Source organism: Macaca mulatta, chromosome 14 (genome assembly GCF_049350105.2).
Source record: "Macaca mulatta isolate MMU2019108-1 chromosome 14, T2T-MMU8v2.0, whole genome shotgun sequence".
Taxonomy (NCBI): domain Eukaryota; kingdom Metazoa; phylum Chordata; class Mammalia; order Primates; family Cercopithecidae; genus Macaca; species Macaca mulatta.
The window spans coordinates 122,245,477-122,264,376 of NC_133419.1; the positions used below are offsets into that span (position 1 = coordinate 122,245,477).

Consider the following 18,900-nt stretch of genomic DNA (forward strand, 5'->3'; position numbering starts at 1 on the left):
TTACCTTTGGCAACCCAGGGGCTCATTTCCCCATTTGTACTGTAAGAACAGATTAATGGGCAGCTCTAGATACTCATTTAGCCAGTCATCCATGGGGCCTGTGCCTGGCTCCCCTGCCACTTCACCCAGAAAGCAACTTGAGAAATATCCAGCTCATTAAACACATCTGGGCCCTGCGATCCTACAGACTCCCCCTTTTGACTGATAGAGGGTTATTCACAAAGCCTTTCCTTAATCGTTTTCCCTTGGCTTCAGAGGATGCCTTTCACACCGAGGGAGAAGAGCTTATTTGCGGAATGGCAGATTTGGGAAAGCACTAGCCTCTCTGTGTCTTTTCTGCAAAAAATAAGGCCTATAAAGCCTCCTCTATCTACCAGAGTTGCGGGAAGGTGTGATATTTGTGGGGGAATAGCCAAAGCTCTTTAAAAACATTAATGCTTATTAACAGCATTGAAGCAGATAACAGAAAGGAGTTTATTACATATCTGGGTGGGATAGAAGATGCTTCTTAGAATTAACAAGTTGCAAGGAAATTGCCCAGACATAATTAGGCACAGTGGAAGCAGTGAGATACAAACCAGATGACCTCATGTCCAAGTGAGGGACGCAGGCGGCCCAGCATTCCTCCTTGTGCCCTTGGGCTTGGTTTCTACTAAATGGACAGGCTGAATCTTGTATTGGCTCCAAGTTTTGCGAGGAATGAAGCCCTGCATCTTTTGAGAGGCACCTGCTGCCCCCAGTGGCTTCCTCCCACCCAGCCCCTGAGCTCTGTTGCAGACTGCACAGTTATGCATGAAGTATGGAGCTGGCCCTGCCCTCCTCCCAGCTTGGTGTGAATGTCAACTGGGATTCACTTTCCGGAGACCCTGAGACCTGCTTTCTGTTCTGTCATCTCCCTAGTTCACCTGGCTCAGATCTACACACGTCAGATGGAGCTGAGGTGTGGAGAGGAGGAACCAGAAGGATTTAAAACTCAGAGCCTGGGAATGGAGAGAGGGGCTTATCTGTGCCTGCACATGTGTCTCCCTCATCAAGGAGGTTGCGTGTGGAGGAGAGAGGTTCCCTGTTTCTAAGCAGGGCTGCAGAAGAGGGACCACCGTGAATGAGTACTGCCATGTGGGGAGTTAAGTGAGGCACCCCGCCAGCCGCCAGGGAGCAGTGGAGGAGGGGGGACACAGGGATGCAGGAGGGTGTTGTCAGTGGGTTTCCCTCCCTCTTACACAGAATCCTCCAGCTGGGTGGCTGTCAGGCACTCAGGGTTTTGACGTGAATCCCTGCAGTCTTGTCATTTTGCATTCATCCCCTGCCTCCCACCACGAGCTCAATTACAGAGAAGAAATGGAGTCTCAAATAAGAGCTGCCAGGATGTCTAACGGCAGCATTGCTATTTGGCATTTTGTGCACGATAACCCCTCCCCCGTGCCAGGATTCTGTTCTGCCACATTTTACCTCCTGGGTCAGCCTTTCACTGCTCCTGAGAGCAGCCTGCCTTCCCCTCGCCTTTCCTGGAGGGTGTTTCACGGGGTGCCAGGGATTGTACTTAAGCACAGGAAATATCTACTTAGGAGAGGAAGAAAAATCTAACTCTATATCCATTCTAATGCCAGAAGGACATGAGGAATGATGAAGAGAAGTGACATTTGTTTAGAGCCCATTATATTTACATCCTATTTAATAGGCTCTGGTTCCAAACTTGTTCCCTGATTTGTCTTCATAATAATGCTACCAGGTAAAGGTAGATTAAGTTAGTTGTAGGTAGCAGATTCACTGCAAATCTAGTCTTTCTGACTGGGCCCGGTGGCTCATGCCTGTAATCCCAGCACTTTGGGAGGCCGATGCAGGCAGATCACTTGAGGCCAGGAGTTCGAGACCAGCCTGGCCAATGTGACGAAACCCTGTCTGCACTAAAAATACAAAAATTAACTGGGGCTGGTGGTGGGTGCCTGTAATCCCAGCTACTTGGGAGTCTGAGGCAGGAGAAATCACTTGAACCTGGGAGGTGGAGGTTGTAGTGAGCCGAGATTGCACCACTGTACTCCTGCCTGGGCAACAGAGCAAGACTCCATCTCAAAAAACAAAAAAACAAATCTAGTCTCTCTGACTGTGATCTCAAACACTTGGACATGTTATCTTACCCAATGTTACGGTTGCAAAAACTGAGCCATAGGGAGATTAAAATTAATTTCCCCAGGAAGAGGTAGAGCCAGGATTTGATGCCCAGTCTTGACTGACTGCAGACAGAGTCTATGTTCCTGCTGTGGAATTCTACCTCCGTGCTGCCTTTACCATCTGTCCAGTGAAGTGCTAACTTCTTGGGTGAAATTGAGCTTCTCTAAAGGTAGTTTTGTAGATAAAGGTATTTCTGCCACTTATTTAGGAAGACACTTTTCATGTCTGAAGGGATCTTAGGAGGTAATCTAGCCTGTCACTCTCTCTCCCCAACAGATGACAGCTTCTCACTTTTCCCAGTCCTATTCCAATCTGGAAGCTGTCCACAGAAAGATATACCCTTATCTCTCTTGGTTGTAAATTTCAGGCTCTCATGCAATTTATTTCTTCTGTCAGTCTAGGTTTAATTTCTGTTGCTACAATTAATATCTGCTTTCTTCTATTTTTTAATTGGCTTTCCAGTAGGATATTTACATTTGTGGGAAGTTAATTGTACCTAAGGAGTATATCATCTTTCTCTCCCATTTTAGCTACCACCATCTGTGACCTGGACACCCAGTTTCGTTGCCAGGAGTCTGGGACTTGTATCCCACTCTCCTATAAATGTGACCTGGAGGATGACTGTGGAGACAACAGTGATGAAAGTCATTGTGGTAAGGGGACGCCACATCCTGAAACCCTGCTCCAGAGAGGGGTCATCGTGCTCCCTCACAGGGCTGTACTGGTGTGTACTGGTTTTCTGATCGCCATCTCAGGATTTATGATATTCTAGCTGAATGGCTTTCTCCATCCACATGGTGGGGTTGAGTAATTTCTCTCTTCCATTCTTAAAGAGCTTGTTTTCTGCTTTTCATGGGGATTCAGTTCTGCTGGAGACACTTGATCCAAAGTGAATGGGAATCTAGGGTCTCTGGATCAAGCGTCTCCAGCAGAACCGAACCCTCATGATTCATGGTCAGAAAAGATGGAGCCGAGACTCAGCTCCTGTCACTTACTCTTAGATTAGCCTTTGTTTTCTAATCTGAAAAATGGAGAAATGGACCCTGCTTTGCCTTGGAGAGATACTACAAGGACAAAAGGTGATGATAAGGAAGTAAATTTCTGAATGAATTCGGGGAGTTATTAACAGCTCTACAGGCTTGGCCCACATGTCTGAGTGTGTGTGAGATTAGCCCGCTGAAGACACAAATCTGCACCTCTGTGAACTGTTCTTTTTTTTTAACCAATTTAATTCATTCAACTCTGTTATTATTAGAAGTTAGCAGATGGTATAGGCATTGAGTGAGCATCTGTTTTCTGAATGGACATTTTTATATTTAGAAAAACAGTGGGTTACAATTCCAAGGAATGATAGAGATTCTCTGGTCCAATCCTTTTAATTTCTACTTTCTAGAGTGACTGAGGTCTGTTGAGGTCAGGGGGCTTATTCAAGGTAACACAATTAGTTGTGTCAGAATGGGGAACTGGAATCCATGTCTCCTGTTTTCTAATCCTGCCCTATTTCTGTTGCACAGTACCTCCGTGTCAGTTTCATGAGACCCATCTTAGTTAACAGTCTTCGGTCCCAGACTCGTAGTTGCTGACCACCAAAGGAGACATTATGCAATCAGCATGGTGTGCCAGATTGAGGCATGAAAGGGAAGTGAGAGCGGAGGCCAGACGCTGACCCAGACGTGGTGATGAGTTGGCCAGGCCCTACTCGGCCCTCTCTCCCTGTCCACGGGGGCAGGTCCAGCCATGCTGTGCTTGTGCACATGAACACAGCCTGCTTGATTATGAGCAGGTGGTTTGACTCACAGCGGCTGAAATAAGGGGAGCTAGGGCAGCTTGTAAATCATCTCAACACAATTTAACCAGTAGAGCACAGCCTAGGCCACTTCCACACAGATAATACCCCTAGCCTGGCTCTTGGAAGGTTTTTAAAAAATTCCCAGTTTTCCTTCTTCAAGTGCCTGAAAACATGTCCTTGGAATGTGCAACTATTTTCCCTTCATCCCTGCCATTCCTTTCCCAGCACTCTTAGAAGGTTGAAACGTGCGGCTAGTTTTGCCCTAGTAGGAAGGAAACTCCACATGGTTCCCTCTTTCTGGTATCATCGAGCTCACGTACGGGGCACATGTTTGACTGTGAAACAGTTTCAGCCCCCCGGATCCTCTGTTCATGTCCCATTCTTACTAGTTTGTCCTGAATTCATCCCAGCGTCCCAGTTAGCCCCATCCTCTGATGCAGGTCTTCTTCGTAAGTTTCCAAACTCTTCCTCATCAATATCTGATTTACCAGCTTTGCCATCAACAAGCCTCTTGGGGAGAATGACTGAGATGGCTGCCTCGGGCCCCACACTTGGCTGCTCCTGTTTTCTGAGGCTCTGTAAACTCCATGTGAAAGTTCTATGCCATAGTCTGTTTGGGCTGCGATAACAAAATACTTAGTGTAGGTAATTTATAAACAGTAGTATTTTGTTTCTCACAGTACTGGAGACTGGGAGGTCCAAGATTGAGGTGCCAGCAGACTTTTTGTCTAGTGAGGGCCTGTTCCTCATAGATGGTACCTTCACTGCATCGTCAGATGGCACCTCTGCTTCTGGAAGGACTGCAGGGAAATGCTTCTCTCTGTACACAAGCGTGGCAGAAGGAGTGAACAGCTCCCTCCCCCCTCTTTCATAGGGACACTAAACCCTTCATGAGGGCTCCCCCCTGCCCCCGTGACTTAATTACCTCACAAAGGCCCCATCTCTTAGTAATATCACATTGGTGATTAAGTTTCAACATAACGAATTTGAAGTTTCAACATATGAAGTGTAAACATTTGAATTTTCCTAGCCTCCAGAACCGAGAGAAATAAATTGCTATTGTTTATAGGCTCAGTCTATAGCATTCTGTCTTCATGATCTCCCCAGGAGCTTTGAAGGCTGTTGCCAGGGCAGCCTCCTTCCCCTTCTTGGTCAAGCTCTACTGGTTGGTTCGTACCAGGCCCCCACCCTTCTAGAGACAGTGCATCCACCCACGTCCCTGGAGCTCTGCCCACAGAAAGTCCCGAGTTACATTTCCCCCGTTTTGGGAGCTCGGCACTGATTTTACTCTCTCTGACTGAGCATCTCACGGTGATCAGCGCATGCGGACCTCTTGGTGCTCCTTTTCTCAAACCACAGGCTGTGTCTGTAGGAGTCCTCTGTTTCTTGAAAGTTCTGCTCCTTGGCCGCCTCTGTCACTGCTTCCTAACCTCTTTCCATCATAGCAAGCATAGACAATAATATATGTGGAGAGCACTGGGATGAATGGACAAGGATGCTGTTGTCAAGAGGCAAGCAGCTCTAAGGGTCTGAGGATCTCAGAATCTCAGCCATTTCTGGCACCCTGTAACCCGTTTGCAGCACACTGACTGAAAGCTGCTAAATGACCTTATGTCCCTGATAAAAGTCTCTTCGTTCATGGTCTCTATGGATCATTGGTGATCATGGGTCCATCTCCGTCCTTTATGAGAGCTTTCACACCAGTGATAAAATTCTGAACAAGCTTTTGTCCTCACCTCTCTGTTTGTGGTCTCACCTGCAGAAATGCACCAGTGCCGGAGTGACGAGTACAACTGCAGTTCTGGCATGTGCATCCGCTCCTCCTGGGTGTGTGACGGGGACAACGACTGCAGGGACTGGTCTGACGAAGCCAACTGTACCGGTCAGTACTTCTTGGACTCAGTTGACAGCACTGATCTGTTCATGCAGTGGTTAACATTATAGCTTTAAACGATCGGAAGATCTAGGCTCCGAGAATTAGCTTGGACCTTAGAAATCAACGAGTTTCATGCTTCTCAAAGAGCTGGTCTGTGATGAGATAAGGAGCCTGTGCCAGAATGTAAATCAACACCCTGCTTGCAACTGACTAAACAGTGTTCTGAGTGATATCGTTGATTTATGTTCTGGCTCAAGCTTCTTATTTATTCAGGACCAGTGTGAAACAGTTTTCAGACCAGCCCCTCGGCTGGGGTCCATACTTTGAGTAAGCACTGAACTAGTTCATGTTTTTTAAATGGAGCATCAGGGAGTTCCCCAGACAATGAAAATGTAAACTGTGTTTGTACTCCTTTTGGCTAAGATTTTATTAAAGGTAAAGATGGAAACAACATGAGTACAAGGCAAGTGCTAGGTGCTATAAGGTAGGGGTAATGTTCTAATTCTTTTGTTGCGTTCTAATTCTTTTGTTGTACATTATAAAATAATGTAATAATTACATTATTTTTATGATGAGTGGATGAATGGTGGCCATATACGTTATGACGGGGCAGGGCAGACTGGGGGTGATGGGCAGTAGGTAGTGCAAGGAGTTGGGAAGTTTGTGGAGAAATGAAAACAAATTCCATTTTATAATCATCACTTTGTATTGTACCCCATTATAATTTGTCAAATAAAACAAAATTCAAGGAATAAAAAACAGGTTTTATGACTCATTGAGTAAATTTGCTCTACAGCCTCCTCGAGAAGCTGTTATTCAGTTCTGTCTTGAACTCCTCTAGTGATTTTGGACTAGGGAAATAAAGATGTTTCATTTAAACATTTTATGGTAAGGACAGATCTGTTTTTACACTCGGATAATTCAGACTTCATTGTGCAATTCATTGTTGAGTCAGCTTCTCAATTATCTGAAGCCAGTCATTAATCTTGTGAGTTATTGGACTTTTAAATCTCATGCCTTAACCTCCTCTGCCCCCAGAGTATCCCAGCACTTCCTACACTGCCCGGCATCTGGCGGCTCAAAGCACGCCTATTAATTGGTAAAAGCAAATACAAAGAAAGTACATCTGTTATATCTCAAACCTAAGGATAAATAACTGTGCATTATGCCTGGCTTAGACTTGCTTCCCCAAGGAGAGAGGTGACCTCTTCTTTTACTCTTTTGTATTCTCTGCAGTGCCCAGCACATAATAGAGCACATGCTCAGAGAACCTTTGTGGATTGAGTAATTTTGCGCAACTGCTTCCCTCCATTCGTTTTAGTTTAGAGGTGACCTCATAATGGCCTTAAGGAAGTGAATGGATCTCTTCAAATGCCTTATACATCACACGGGATATTCTGTGATATTACCAAATCCTGTTCGCTTGTAAAGTCCACCCATATTCTTTCTGGTGCAGCCTCTGTGGCTTCACCTCTGCTTCTGAAAAGACTGCAGGAAAACGCTTCTCTCTGTATATAAGCCTGCAGAGGGAGGAAGAACCGAGGCCCATAAGGGAGCTGCCATTGGCACAGGAAACGCATGAATGCTGTTTGGAAGCTTCGGGTTTGGATGGATAATTAGTTAATAGATTAGAAGGGTGCACTTGGACATTGCAGTTTGTAAATTGCAGTATGATTGAACATCTTGTTAACACAACTGCCTTACTCAAATTTGTGTTTCAGCAGTGTGTGCCGGTCTTACAGAATGAATTGATAACTTCATTTCTGTAGGCAAGCTTGTATAAACTCTTGGGTTTTTTTCTCTGATTTTCTTCCGGCAAGGCAAACTGGAGAAAACTTAAGAGTCCTTGCTGCTCAACTGCAGCCTTGTTCCAAGGGCTGTTCTTCCAAACCTTTCAAGGATGATCCACCTTCTCTGTCATCTCAAAATAGTTGGAGGTCAGGTGTGAGCTCATGGTGATGTGTGACACGACACCTCATTTTCAGACCTACTAAATTAAGCTGGTACAGTGCCAAAAGAAATAGGTCAGGGTAACTGACCTCCTGTTGGCATCAGCTTGGATGTGTTCTCTGCTGTGTGTCCTCTTTGCTTTGCTTTTCCCCACTTTTAATTTCCATGGGGCTGTTTTCTTTATTCGCCTCAACCCACCGCTATTGTTTTTAAATGTATACATCTGATTTCTGTGTGTTTTTTTCTTTTAAGAACAATTACCTGTAGTCATTTTATGTATATTCTTAACATCTTTCCCCTCTCCTAGATATATGGGGACTTTAGAATTTGATCCAGATCTCTGCCTACAGTTCCAGTACTAAAATACCTAGTATTTTAAACACTAAATATTTAATATTTTAGTTTTATATTGAAAAATCCTAAACTTCATTGTTACTTTTTTTTAATAACCATTCTTCTGCATAGGCACACAGCTATTATCAGCTACCTTTGTGTCTTGTTGCTAATGTCTTCCACCAATGCACATCCTTCAGGGGTTTTGCAGCAGGAGTCTATAAGTGGCAAACTCTTTTAAGGTTCTGTTAGTATAGACATATCTTTAATCCTCAATCTTGAATTCAGATGGGTCTGGGTTTCTAGGTTTTTAGTAATTTTCTGTATTTTCACAGAATTCTTCCATTTCTTTCTGGCTTCTTTTGTGTTGATTTGAATTCTGCTCTTAGTCGTCTGTTCAAACAATAACAGACATTCTTTTCTTTCCAATTACCTTTGGGTTATATTGCTCTTAGTTTCACCTACCTAGGTGTGGAATTATTTTTACTTATCCTGCTTGAGACTTTGTTTAAGATCTGAGAATTTTTTAAAAGACAACTCTGGGAAGTTACAGCCACTAACTCTTCAACTATACCTGTTGGCTACTTTCTCTGGTCTTGTCTTCAGCAGTTACTCTAAGCCATTCATTGGACTACCTCATTCTGTTGTTCTCTTCCCTCCTGTTTTTATATTTGCTGTTGCTTTATGACTCTATGTAGAATCTGAGTGACTTCTCTAGATTTATCTTCCAGTTCAGCAATTCTCTTTTCAGCTAACTCTAATCTGCTATTTCACATATACATTGAGCATTTTTTTTTATTTCTGTGAGTATATGTTTTGTATCTAGAATTTCTGTTTGGTTCTTTTTCAAATCTGCCCTTTCTTTTTCAGTGTTCTTTTTTTATACTTTATGCTTTTTCTTCTGTCAATCATTCAAATTGTGATGATAGTCATTTTTTTCTTTATGCACTTACTTTTTATTTTATTTATTTATTTTTTAAGACAGGGTTTTGTTCTGTCTCCCAGGCTGGAGGACCGTGGCGCCATGACAGCTCACTGTAGCCTTGACCTCCTGGGCTCAATCCATCTTCCCGCCTTAGCCTCTTGAGTAGCTGGGACTACAGGCACGTGCCATCATGCCTGGCTAATTTTTGTATGTTTTGTAGAGGTGGAGTTTTGCCATATTGTCCAGGCTGGTCTTGAACTCCTGGGTGCAAGTGATCCTCTTATCTTGTCCTCTCAAAGTGCTGGGATTACAGGCATGAGCTACTGCACCTGGTCCCCTTCTCATACACTTTTTTTTCTTTTTCTTTCTTTCTTTTTTTTTTTTTTTTTTTTTGAGACAGGGTCTCATTCTGTCGCCCAGGCTAGAGTGCAGTGCTGCAATCTTGGCTTACTGCATCCTCTGTCTCCCAAGTTCAAGCGATTCTCCTGCCTCAGCCTCCTGAGTAGCTGGGACTACAGGTGTGCACCAGGAGGCCTGGCTAATTTTTGTATTTTTAGTAGAGATGGGGTTTTACTATGTTGGCCAAGCTGGTCTCTAACTCCTGACCTCAAATTGATCCACCCACCTTGGCCTCCCAAAGTGCTGGGATTACAGGTGTGAGCTACCGTGCCTGGCCCTCATTCTCTTCTTAATAGTCAGTGCTTTGTAAGAAATAAGGCAGTACTTTCCCTGTTATAGTACTTATTTCATCCGTTCTACTCTGCCCATGTTTGGTTAATGTTTTTAATCAGGTGTTCCAGCATGTCTTGATGAATCAGGAAAGTTCTGCCTGAGTCAAAGATTAAGTTGTAGGATATTGACCTATATTAGAAACTGATACTAGATTTCCATGATTGTTTACCACATGAACCTCACCATTCTTATAGTCACAATGAATCCCACCATGCAGAGGATTCTTTTTCTTCCCTAAATTCTTCAGTCTGGATTAAAGTCCATGTCTTCCATCCTTGTAATTAAAAAAAAAAAATTATGTATTAAGCATGCAGTATTTACCGGGCACTCAAAATCAGAGCTTGTAAGTTACTAAGAAGACAGAAAAATCTAGAAAAAGATAATGTGTTATGCATTCCAGCCATACTTGGCCACTTGAATGAAATTGTGCAAACTGATTTCTCTTTCTGAACTCAGCTTCTGTGATAGAATCTGGAGATCTCAGCTATACCTCCCAGAATTGTCATTTGGAAACTTCACTAGCACTCTGAAATGGTTTTCAATTAAAAATGCAGTGCAGAGGCTGAATAATAACTAGATTAGCATGGCAATCAGTTTAGGCAACTTTATGTTTTATGAATGTGAGCAAGGTGTTGGTGAGGGATTTTTTTGAAAGGCTGTCAGACTTGTGACATGAATAAATCAAAAGTATTCCAGGCGATGGCTGTTACTGGGGCAGAAACTCATGTAACATGCATGATACATTTATTCCTCTCATCAGAAATAAGTATAGTTTTTAAAGATGTTTAATGGATTCTGAGTGCCAAAGGTTGTAAATATTGAAACTTCTTATAGTTGTATATACATGCTGCCAAATACAGCCTTAGTCTTTGGAGAGATGGGAAGACATAGATAATGAGCCACCGCTTGTTTTAAAGTGGTTTGAAAAATCAGGTTCTTTGGATTTCTGACCATTGCAAAAAATAGCTTCAAATGCAGTAAAATTCCTGAGGACATCATAAACCAATTTCCCCAGTCCTTGGGCAACTTATTGCCAACTGTCTCAGTTGAATAGAAAACTCTAGTTTGCTCTCAGCAACCCACTTCTGTATGTTTTGTTTTTTTCTGTTGTGGAGTCATCCTGTCCACACAGTTAAACTAACAGAGAGCCCATCTATCTAGGTTCTGTTATTTTATGCTGGTTGTAAACAAGGCCAGTCCTGGCTTGCATTCAGCAATGAACAGACACAAACAGCTTTCTGTTTCAGAGGAGGAAGAGGAAATCAGATGGAGAGGACCATTAGGAGTGTTGGTTGGGTTTGAGGCACATATTATGCATTTGAACTAGTGTTTGACTGAGATTTTGAGATGGTTCTAAATGACTTCCAGGTGGCCTCAGCCCACGTGTGTGGAGGGGGCTGTTCATTTTTAACAGTGACTCTCTGTTTCACTAGCTTCTTTTTTGCTTTTAGTGATTATAGTGGACACCACATATTATTGGCTGGTAGATGTTGCTCTCAACTCTGCAGAAAGACAATTTCAGGTTCTTGGGGCTGCTTTCTTTGTGATTTTGGATGATTCTTTTATGTTCTTCCTTTGGCCTGAGGTTTTTCACATTTGAAATCTTTTTTTTTTTTTTTTTTTTTAAGAATTGTAACGTATGGCTTTCCAGAACTTAGCAGGGCCCTTAGGTGTCACTGCGTGACTGGTGAATTTGAGGTCACCACACGGTGGCTGCACCAGGTCCAGGACTCCGTCTCCTGAGCACAGGCTGCCACTCCTTATTTCTCAGCATCTGGATGAGTAAGAGGATTGAGGTGAGAAGGTAAACTACCAGGGTATAGTAGAAGAAGTACAGGCTTGGGCCTTGGACTGCCTTGGTGTTACTGCTTAATGATCTCTAAGTTTCCTATTCTTTCTAAGCCTGTTTCTCATTTGTGAAAGGGGAATAATACTTACCTCACAGGTTGTTGTGAAGGGTGAGTGATTTTTTAACGTGTGCATCTGTGTCTGGGCAATGGCCTGGGTCATGTTTATAAATCCATCGGCTCAAGCCCATTGAGGGAGCTGCCCTCCACTGCAAGGTCAGCCCCAGTGCCCAATTCCCAGCCGAGGAGAAACCTGGGCACTCCCACCATTCAGACCATATTCCCACCTCGTGCAAACCTCTTTTCAGCCCACCCCCTTGGACAGTTGGCTGAGGATGGAGATGAGGGGTGTGCAACTGTGTGTCTCTTCTCTGTTACAGCCATCTATCACACCTGTGAGGCCTCCAACTTCCAGTGCCGAAACGGGCACTGCATCCCCCAGCGGTGGGCATGTGATGGGGATACGGACTGCCAGGATGGTTCCGATGAGGATCCAGTCAACTGTGGTAAATGCAAATTCCCCAGCTCCCTCCCTGAGCCTCCCCAGTGTCTGCTGCTCAGGCAGGGAGGCAACAGCGAGCCAGGGGATGAAATGCTGTTCTCCTATGCCCCTATTTACATTCTGAAATCGAATAAGCCCATCTACTTTCTATGTTGTATTGCCATATGATGTATCAGAGTATACTATATAGTCTTAAGAGTTGCAGGCAAGCAGTTTGCCCCCCACACAAACTATATAAAATGCTGCCACGTAAACAAATTAAAATGCTTTTTGAAACCAAATATTTTTAAGGTTCTCTATCCTTTTGCCAAACATTCCAAATTTGCAGAGGATGTTGGTTGTCTACATGTTATACATTCTACTCCTCAAGTAAAGATGTTTATGCAACTCTATTTTTCTGTAGTAAGCATTTTCGTGGAAGATGCGTACTCACTTTATACTACCATAACCTAGTTCACCTGATTGCTTCCTGATTGGGCGTTTGAGGTTTTTAGATTTATACTGTTATGCTAGTACCACTATTCATGTCCTTGGAAATGGCCTGATTTTTCCTTGAGATATTTTCTGAGAGGCGTTCTTCAGTATGGAGTTGTAAGGTGAAAGGTTCCGACCAGTTTTTGAGTCTCTCTGTTACCAGATTGGGTTTCCAAGGGATTCCATCAAATGTGTCTCTACTAGTAATAGGTTGTATGTTTCCAGAAGTCTCCCTTGATATTAGATTTGTATCTTTTTAGTTGCTTCCACTAATGTAATGTGTGTGTTTGCCTCACGTAGGTTTGATTTATACCTCTTTTAAAATACTTTTCTACCTAGTGACATTAACCATTTCTCCAAATAGTGGTGCCTGTTTACTGTTTCTGTTTGATATCCTTTGGCTAATTTCCCAGAAATGATTACTTTTTACAGGATTAAAACACATTTTCATGCTTATACCTAATCCTCAAGGAGCAATTCTACACAGAGCTCGGTTTGCAAAGGCTGTCTATGACTGCCCCATTAGAAGTGATTTTCTTTCTTTCTTTTTTTTTTTTTTTTTTGAGATAGGGTCTCACTCTGTCATCCAGGCTGGAGTATAGTAGTGTGATCATGGCTCACTGCAGCTTTGACCTCCTGGGCGCAAACCATCTTCCTACTTCAGCCTCTGAGTAACTGGGACCACAGGGGTGGACCACCACGCCTAGCTAATTTTTCTATTTTTTTGTAAAGATTAAGTTTTTGCTATATGGCCCAGGCTGGTCTCAAACTCCTGGGTTCAAGTGATCTGCCCACCTCGGTCTCCCAAAGTGCTGGGATTATAGGCGTGAGCCACTGCGCCTGGGCAGAACTGATTTTCAAGTCCAATGCCTGGCAGTAACTTTTTGCTCAGGAGAAAGGATGACCTAGTACTAAAGATTCTGATCAAGATACCTTAGTTCTAGTTTAATTTCCCCTGGAACTGTTGTGAAACCTCAGGCTCTTAGCATTTCTACGCAAACTTTCTCCAAAACAGCTTTGCCTTAGAATTCCTCCAGAATTAAGGTAGTGAGTGATTTAAAGAGCTTTATAAAACTAGGATTTCATAGTCAGGATTCATATTGTCCTTTTCCTGTTCATTGAAGCTTTTCTTTTTCTTCTAAAAAGTATACTTAGGTCAGGTATGGTGCCTCATGCCTGTAATCCCAGCACTTTATGAGGCTGAGGTGGGAGGATGGCTTGAGCCCAGGAATTTGAGATCAGCCTGGGCAACATGGCAAGGCCCCATCTCTACAAAAAATACAAAAATTAGCCAGACGTAGTGGTGCACGCCTGTGATCCCAGCTACTCAGGAGGCTGAGGTGGCAGGATTGCTTGATCATGGGAGGTGGAGGCTGCAGTGAACTGTGATCACGCCACTGAACTCCAAGTTGGGTGACAGAGCAAGACTCTGCCTTAAAAAAAATAAAAATAAAAAAAATATATATATACACACACATATACACATATATATGTATATGTGTGTATATATGTGTGTGTCTATATACACACATATACACACACACTTATAAAAATGGAAATGTTCAAAATGGAAAAGATACAAAAAGGTATAGAGTTAAAGGTTGATCTCCTCACCTGCCCAGTTCCCACTTTTTCCTAATAGGAAACCAAGTTGTATATTTTTTCAGAATATTTTTGTGCACATACAAATGTAAGTATACTCTGTATTGTTGTGCTGTTTCATACCCATCATGTTTAACTTTGCACCTTGTTTTTTTCACAGAACTGTTTAAGGCATAATTTTTATAGAGCACTTCTTGCATCTCTTTATAGCTGTCTGTGTTCCAGTGTACAGTACAGTAATTTATTAAACAGTCTCTTGTTGATGGACTGTTTTCAATCTATTACACAGTTTTGCAATGCAACACTTGTGGGTAGTTTTCAGTCTATTACAAACAGTGTTGTAATGCAACCCTTGTACTTACATTAAGTACAAGGTCGTAAACTTTTATTTACATCATTTTTTTCAGTTGTGAAATAGAATGCATTTCTACAAAAGTAGAATTACTGGGTCAAAGTGTATATACATTTGTCATTTTGCTAGTTATAGCCAAATTTGCCCTCCCCAGTGGTGGTACCAATGTGTACTCTGGCCAGCACTGTGTGTAAGTGCCTGCCCGTTTCCTCCTCATCATTCTTCCGTACTGTTGAATTCTCTTTCAGAGAAGAAGTGCAACGGATTCCGCTGCCCAAATGGCACTTGCATCCCATCCAGCAAACATTGCGACGGTCTGCGTGACTGCTCTGATGGCTCCGATGAACAGCACTGCGGTGAGTTCATTCCTTGCCCCCAGGACGCACTCAGGCCTGGTGATTGTGAGTGAAGAGCGTGTATTGGACTAAATCCTTTCATTTCCTCAGTATCTGCTTGTGGTTAGCTTTTAACTGAGTTGATCCCCGAGTTCTTGGCTAGGACTCCTGGAGGCTGATCGTGGCAGAGGGACATGGTTTGGTTAAAGCAGAGCAGGAAGAAAGGAAGCAGGGTTGGGGGCGATGGTGGGATTAGTTTGTACTTCAGTGAATTAGTTCATACTGTTTAGTTGAAATCTGTTCTATTAATTGACTGGTTGTTTTGAATCGGCCACTTATTTCTACTTGATAGGTTTTATTAATGTTGCTGAGTATCACTGGGGGTAGAGTGGGGGGTGGGTAGGCATTTTTTGGCCAGGTGACCCTTTTTATCTTCAGTTTTCTTTAGACCCAGAAAGATTGCCTTGGGTCACTGGTGCTTATCCTTGATTATGGGAATTACCTGGGGAGCTTTAAAACCTTCTGGTGCCTGGACCTTACCCCCAGAGATTCTGATGTAATTAGCGTAGGTGTGGCTGGGGTGTTGGAACATTTATGGTGCTCCTGGTGATTCTTCTGTGCAGTCCGGATTGACAGCTAATGTATCAGTGCAGGGAGTGGCCAACTAGCCTGTGGGCAAAATCCAGTCCCTAACCTGCTCTATTAAATGAAGTTTGATTGGCATACAGTAACTACTGTTTGTTTACATATTGTATATGGCTGCTCTCATGCTGCGGCAGTGGACTCTTGAGCAGTTGTGACAGAGGCTGTATGACTTGAAAATCCTGAAATAGTTGCTTCCTAGTTGTGTTAGTTGGGGTTAGTTGGGATTCTCCAGAAGAATAGGACCAATAGGATATGCATATGTATATATATAGACTTATTTTAAGGAATTGGTTCATGCAGTTTTGGAGGCTGGCAAGTCCCAAATTTGCTCCAGCAGGCTGGAGACCCAGGGACACACTAAGGCTATAGTTCAAGTCCAAAGGCCGTCAGGCTGCAAACCTTGGAGAGAGCCAGTTGCAGTTCAAGTATGAAGGTCTCCTTGCTGTGTCCTCACATGGCCCTTTCTCTGTGTGGGCATTCCTGGTGTCTCTCTCTTCTCAAAGGACATTAATTCTATTGAGTTGGGGACCCATTCTTATATTTTCATTTAACCTTAATTACTTTTTAAAGGCCCTATGTCCAAATACAGTCAAATTGGGGATCAGGGCTCCAACATACAAATTTTGGGGGGACACAGTGCATTCCATTAGACTAGTTCCTTACAGAAAATTTGCCTATCCCCATATTAGAGAGTCAGTATCATATTAATCATGCTTGAGATCAGGGGGTTTGATGCCAGACAGCTCTGGATTTCACTTTTGGCTTCATCTTCATCAGCTGTGTACTCTTGGCAACCTACTTAACGCTACTGCCCTTGTTTTCTCCTTTTGAATTAGCGACAATAAAATCTCTCCTAATGTTGTCTTGAGGGTTTAATGATGCACTTGATGTCAAGTGCTTTAGCTCTAGGCTTGGCAGAAAACAAGTGCTCAATAAATGGTGGTTTTTACTGTTGCTTCCTGAAGCCACATCTGTACCTGTAGGCACTTGCCCAGGGCTAGAGGGCCCAGCCAGCCACAGTGCTCATGGCCTCTTCCCCGCTCTGGATCCCTTACAGAGCCCCTCTGTACGCACTTCATGGACTTCGTGTGTAAGAACCGCCAGCAGTGCCTGTTCCACTCCATGGTCTGTGACGGAATCATCCAGTGCCGCGATGGGTCCGATGAGGATGCGGCGTTTGCGGGATGCTGTGAGTTGGGGCAGGCAGGGGAGGTGACTCACGGTCACTAAAGAACTTGCACGGGAGTTTGGCCACCCTGGAGTTGTGTCTGTATTTAATAACTTACAGGTCTTGGATGAGTGTTGAGGGGTTTGGCCACCCTGGAGTTGCACCTCTATTTAGCTTACACGTCTAGGTTGAGTGTCCAAGCTTGCCTTTTCTGAGAAAGACTTTCCTTTGTTGCTTAAGGAATCCTGCTTTTCAGTAGTGGGTGTATGCATAAAGGGCAGGATGGTGAGTGACCAGGGTCTTGGCTCAAGGGTCACTGAGAGTGAGAGGCCTTCCTTGCCAGTGCTGTATCAGATGGCACCTCCAGCCTGCCACAGCCCTTTACCCTGCTTCGATGGTCCTCCCACAACACGCCCCGCTTTGGACCTGTCTATTCATTTTGCTGCTTGAGCTTCACAGGAGCCGGGGCTTGTTTTATGCATTGCTATGGCCCTATCTTAAAACAGTGCCCTCGTTGGAGTAGCTCTTGTATTTGTTTGCTGGGACTTATGTAGCGAAGTACCGCAGACCAGGTGGCTCAAACAACAGAAGTTTATTTCTCACAAGCCTGGAAGCTGGCAGACCAAGCTCAAGGTGTCGGCAGGGTTGGGTTCCTCCTCTCTCCCTGGCCTCGTGGACGGCTGCTTTCTCCCTGGCTCTTCACACGGTCTTTGCTCTGTACACATCCGTGTCTACATTTCCTCTTCTGTAAGGACACCAGGCCTATTCAATTTGGGCCACCCAGATCACCTCATTCTAACTTTTCCTCTTTCAAGCCCTTATCTCTAAATACAGTCCTGTTTCTGAGAGACTGGAGGTTGGAACTTAAACACATGATTTTTGGGGGGATAAACTCAGCTCATAACATGATTCGGTAAAGATTCATGGAATGGATTAATTAACAGAGTGTGCTCTGTTTAGATTAGGTTTGGCTTTTGCTTTCAAGGTATGTTTTAGCCAGACAGTCCCTTGCCAGGACTCACTGCTGTTCCCCCTTGCTTCTGAGCAGCACTGCTGCTTCGACCCCTCAGCCTGGAAGTTCCTGGACTTCATGGATGTTTGTTTCCTCTGTAGCCCAAGATCCTGAGTTCCACAAGGTTTGTGATGAGTTCGGTTTCCAGTGTCAGAATGGAGTGTGCATCAGTTTAATCTGGAAATGCGACGGGATGGATGATTGCGGCGATTATTCTGATGAAGCCAACTGCGGTAAGATGTCAGATCTGCCTCCTCGCATCCTAGTCCTCTAGTTACAGTGATGCCTGCAGTTACAGGGACACTCACCGACACCCCCACTGCAGACTTGGCCTTCCCCTAACTCAGCAGCAGTTGCTGCCAGTTCCTGAATCCTCACACGAGGTGTTGAGTCTTGAACTGGGCAGCTGGCACCCAGCAGGTGCTAGGGAAAAGTTTATTTGATCTCCTTTCCTTTCTGCAGTTGGGAAGACCACATTATGTATAAGGAAGACGGTAGATAAGGAATTATGGTAAATATTATGGAGCGACCTCCCCTTAAAAGTGACAGGCCACCGTGTAATAGTTATTGTCACCATTGGCTTACCATCAATAGTTGTTTTATTCCTTTAGTGAAATGTCAGAATTAAAATTCAGGTGATCATTCTCAGGATATCATAGTATAGATCAGAGGAACATGGGTTAGGGGCTGGGAAGATGGGGTTTTGTTTAGGTCATAGGTGTATTTTTTGTTGCCCACTGGGTGCCTGAAGCTGCCTTATCTCTCTATGGGTGGGAAGTGCGGGTTGCCCTGGAACTTGGGTCTGGAGGAGGATGCATAGAGTTGGAGCCCCGTGTTCACACTGGTGCAGGGGAAGCGACTGATGACCTGGTTGATCTCCACAGAAAACCCCACAGAAGCCCCAAACTGCTCCCGCTACTTCCAGTTTCGGTGTGAGAATGGCCACTGCATCCCCAACAGATGGAAATGCGACAGGGAGAACGACTGTGGGGACTGGACTGATGAGAAGGATTGTGGAGGTAAGAGGCCCCAGGGTCCTGGGTCAGCCCCATCACCAAGGCACACCGGAATCGTTCCACCAGCTCTGCAGGGTGTGCCTGGCTTATTCCGTGTTTTGGGGGGCATATTTTTGCGAGAATAGTGACTCAAATTTTTTCTGTTCCTCTTTCTCATTTTGAAAAAAGTGTGG

General features: G+C 44.0%; 1 protein-coding gene across 3 annotated transcripts in view; it reads left to right on the top strand.

The window, feature by feature from the left end:
* The window catches only part of SORL1 (sortilin related receptor 1), a 179,622-nt gene that overhangs the window by 118,192 nt on the left and 42,530 nt on the right, over positions 1-18,900 (top strand). For all 3 annotated transcript variants that reach the window (XM_015115975.3, XM_028834092.2, XM_077964539.1), the window contains 7 exons: positions 2,700-2,822; positions 5,721-5,840; positions 12,002-12,127; positions 14,800-14,907; positions 16,589-16,720; positions 17,813-17,944; positions 18,596-18,730. In XM_015115975.3, coding sequence (XP_014971461.3) covers positions 2,700-2,822; positions 5,721-5,840; positions 12,002-12,127; positions 14,800-14,907; positions 16,589-16,720; positions 17,813-17,944; positions 18,596-18,730 — 876 coding nt within the window. The remainder of the gene's footprint in view (positions 1-2,699; positions 2,823-5,720; positions 5,841-12,001; positions 12,128-14,799; positions 14,908-16,588; positions 16,721-17,812; positions 17,945-18,595; positions 18,731-18,900) is intronic.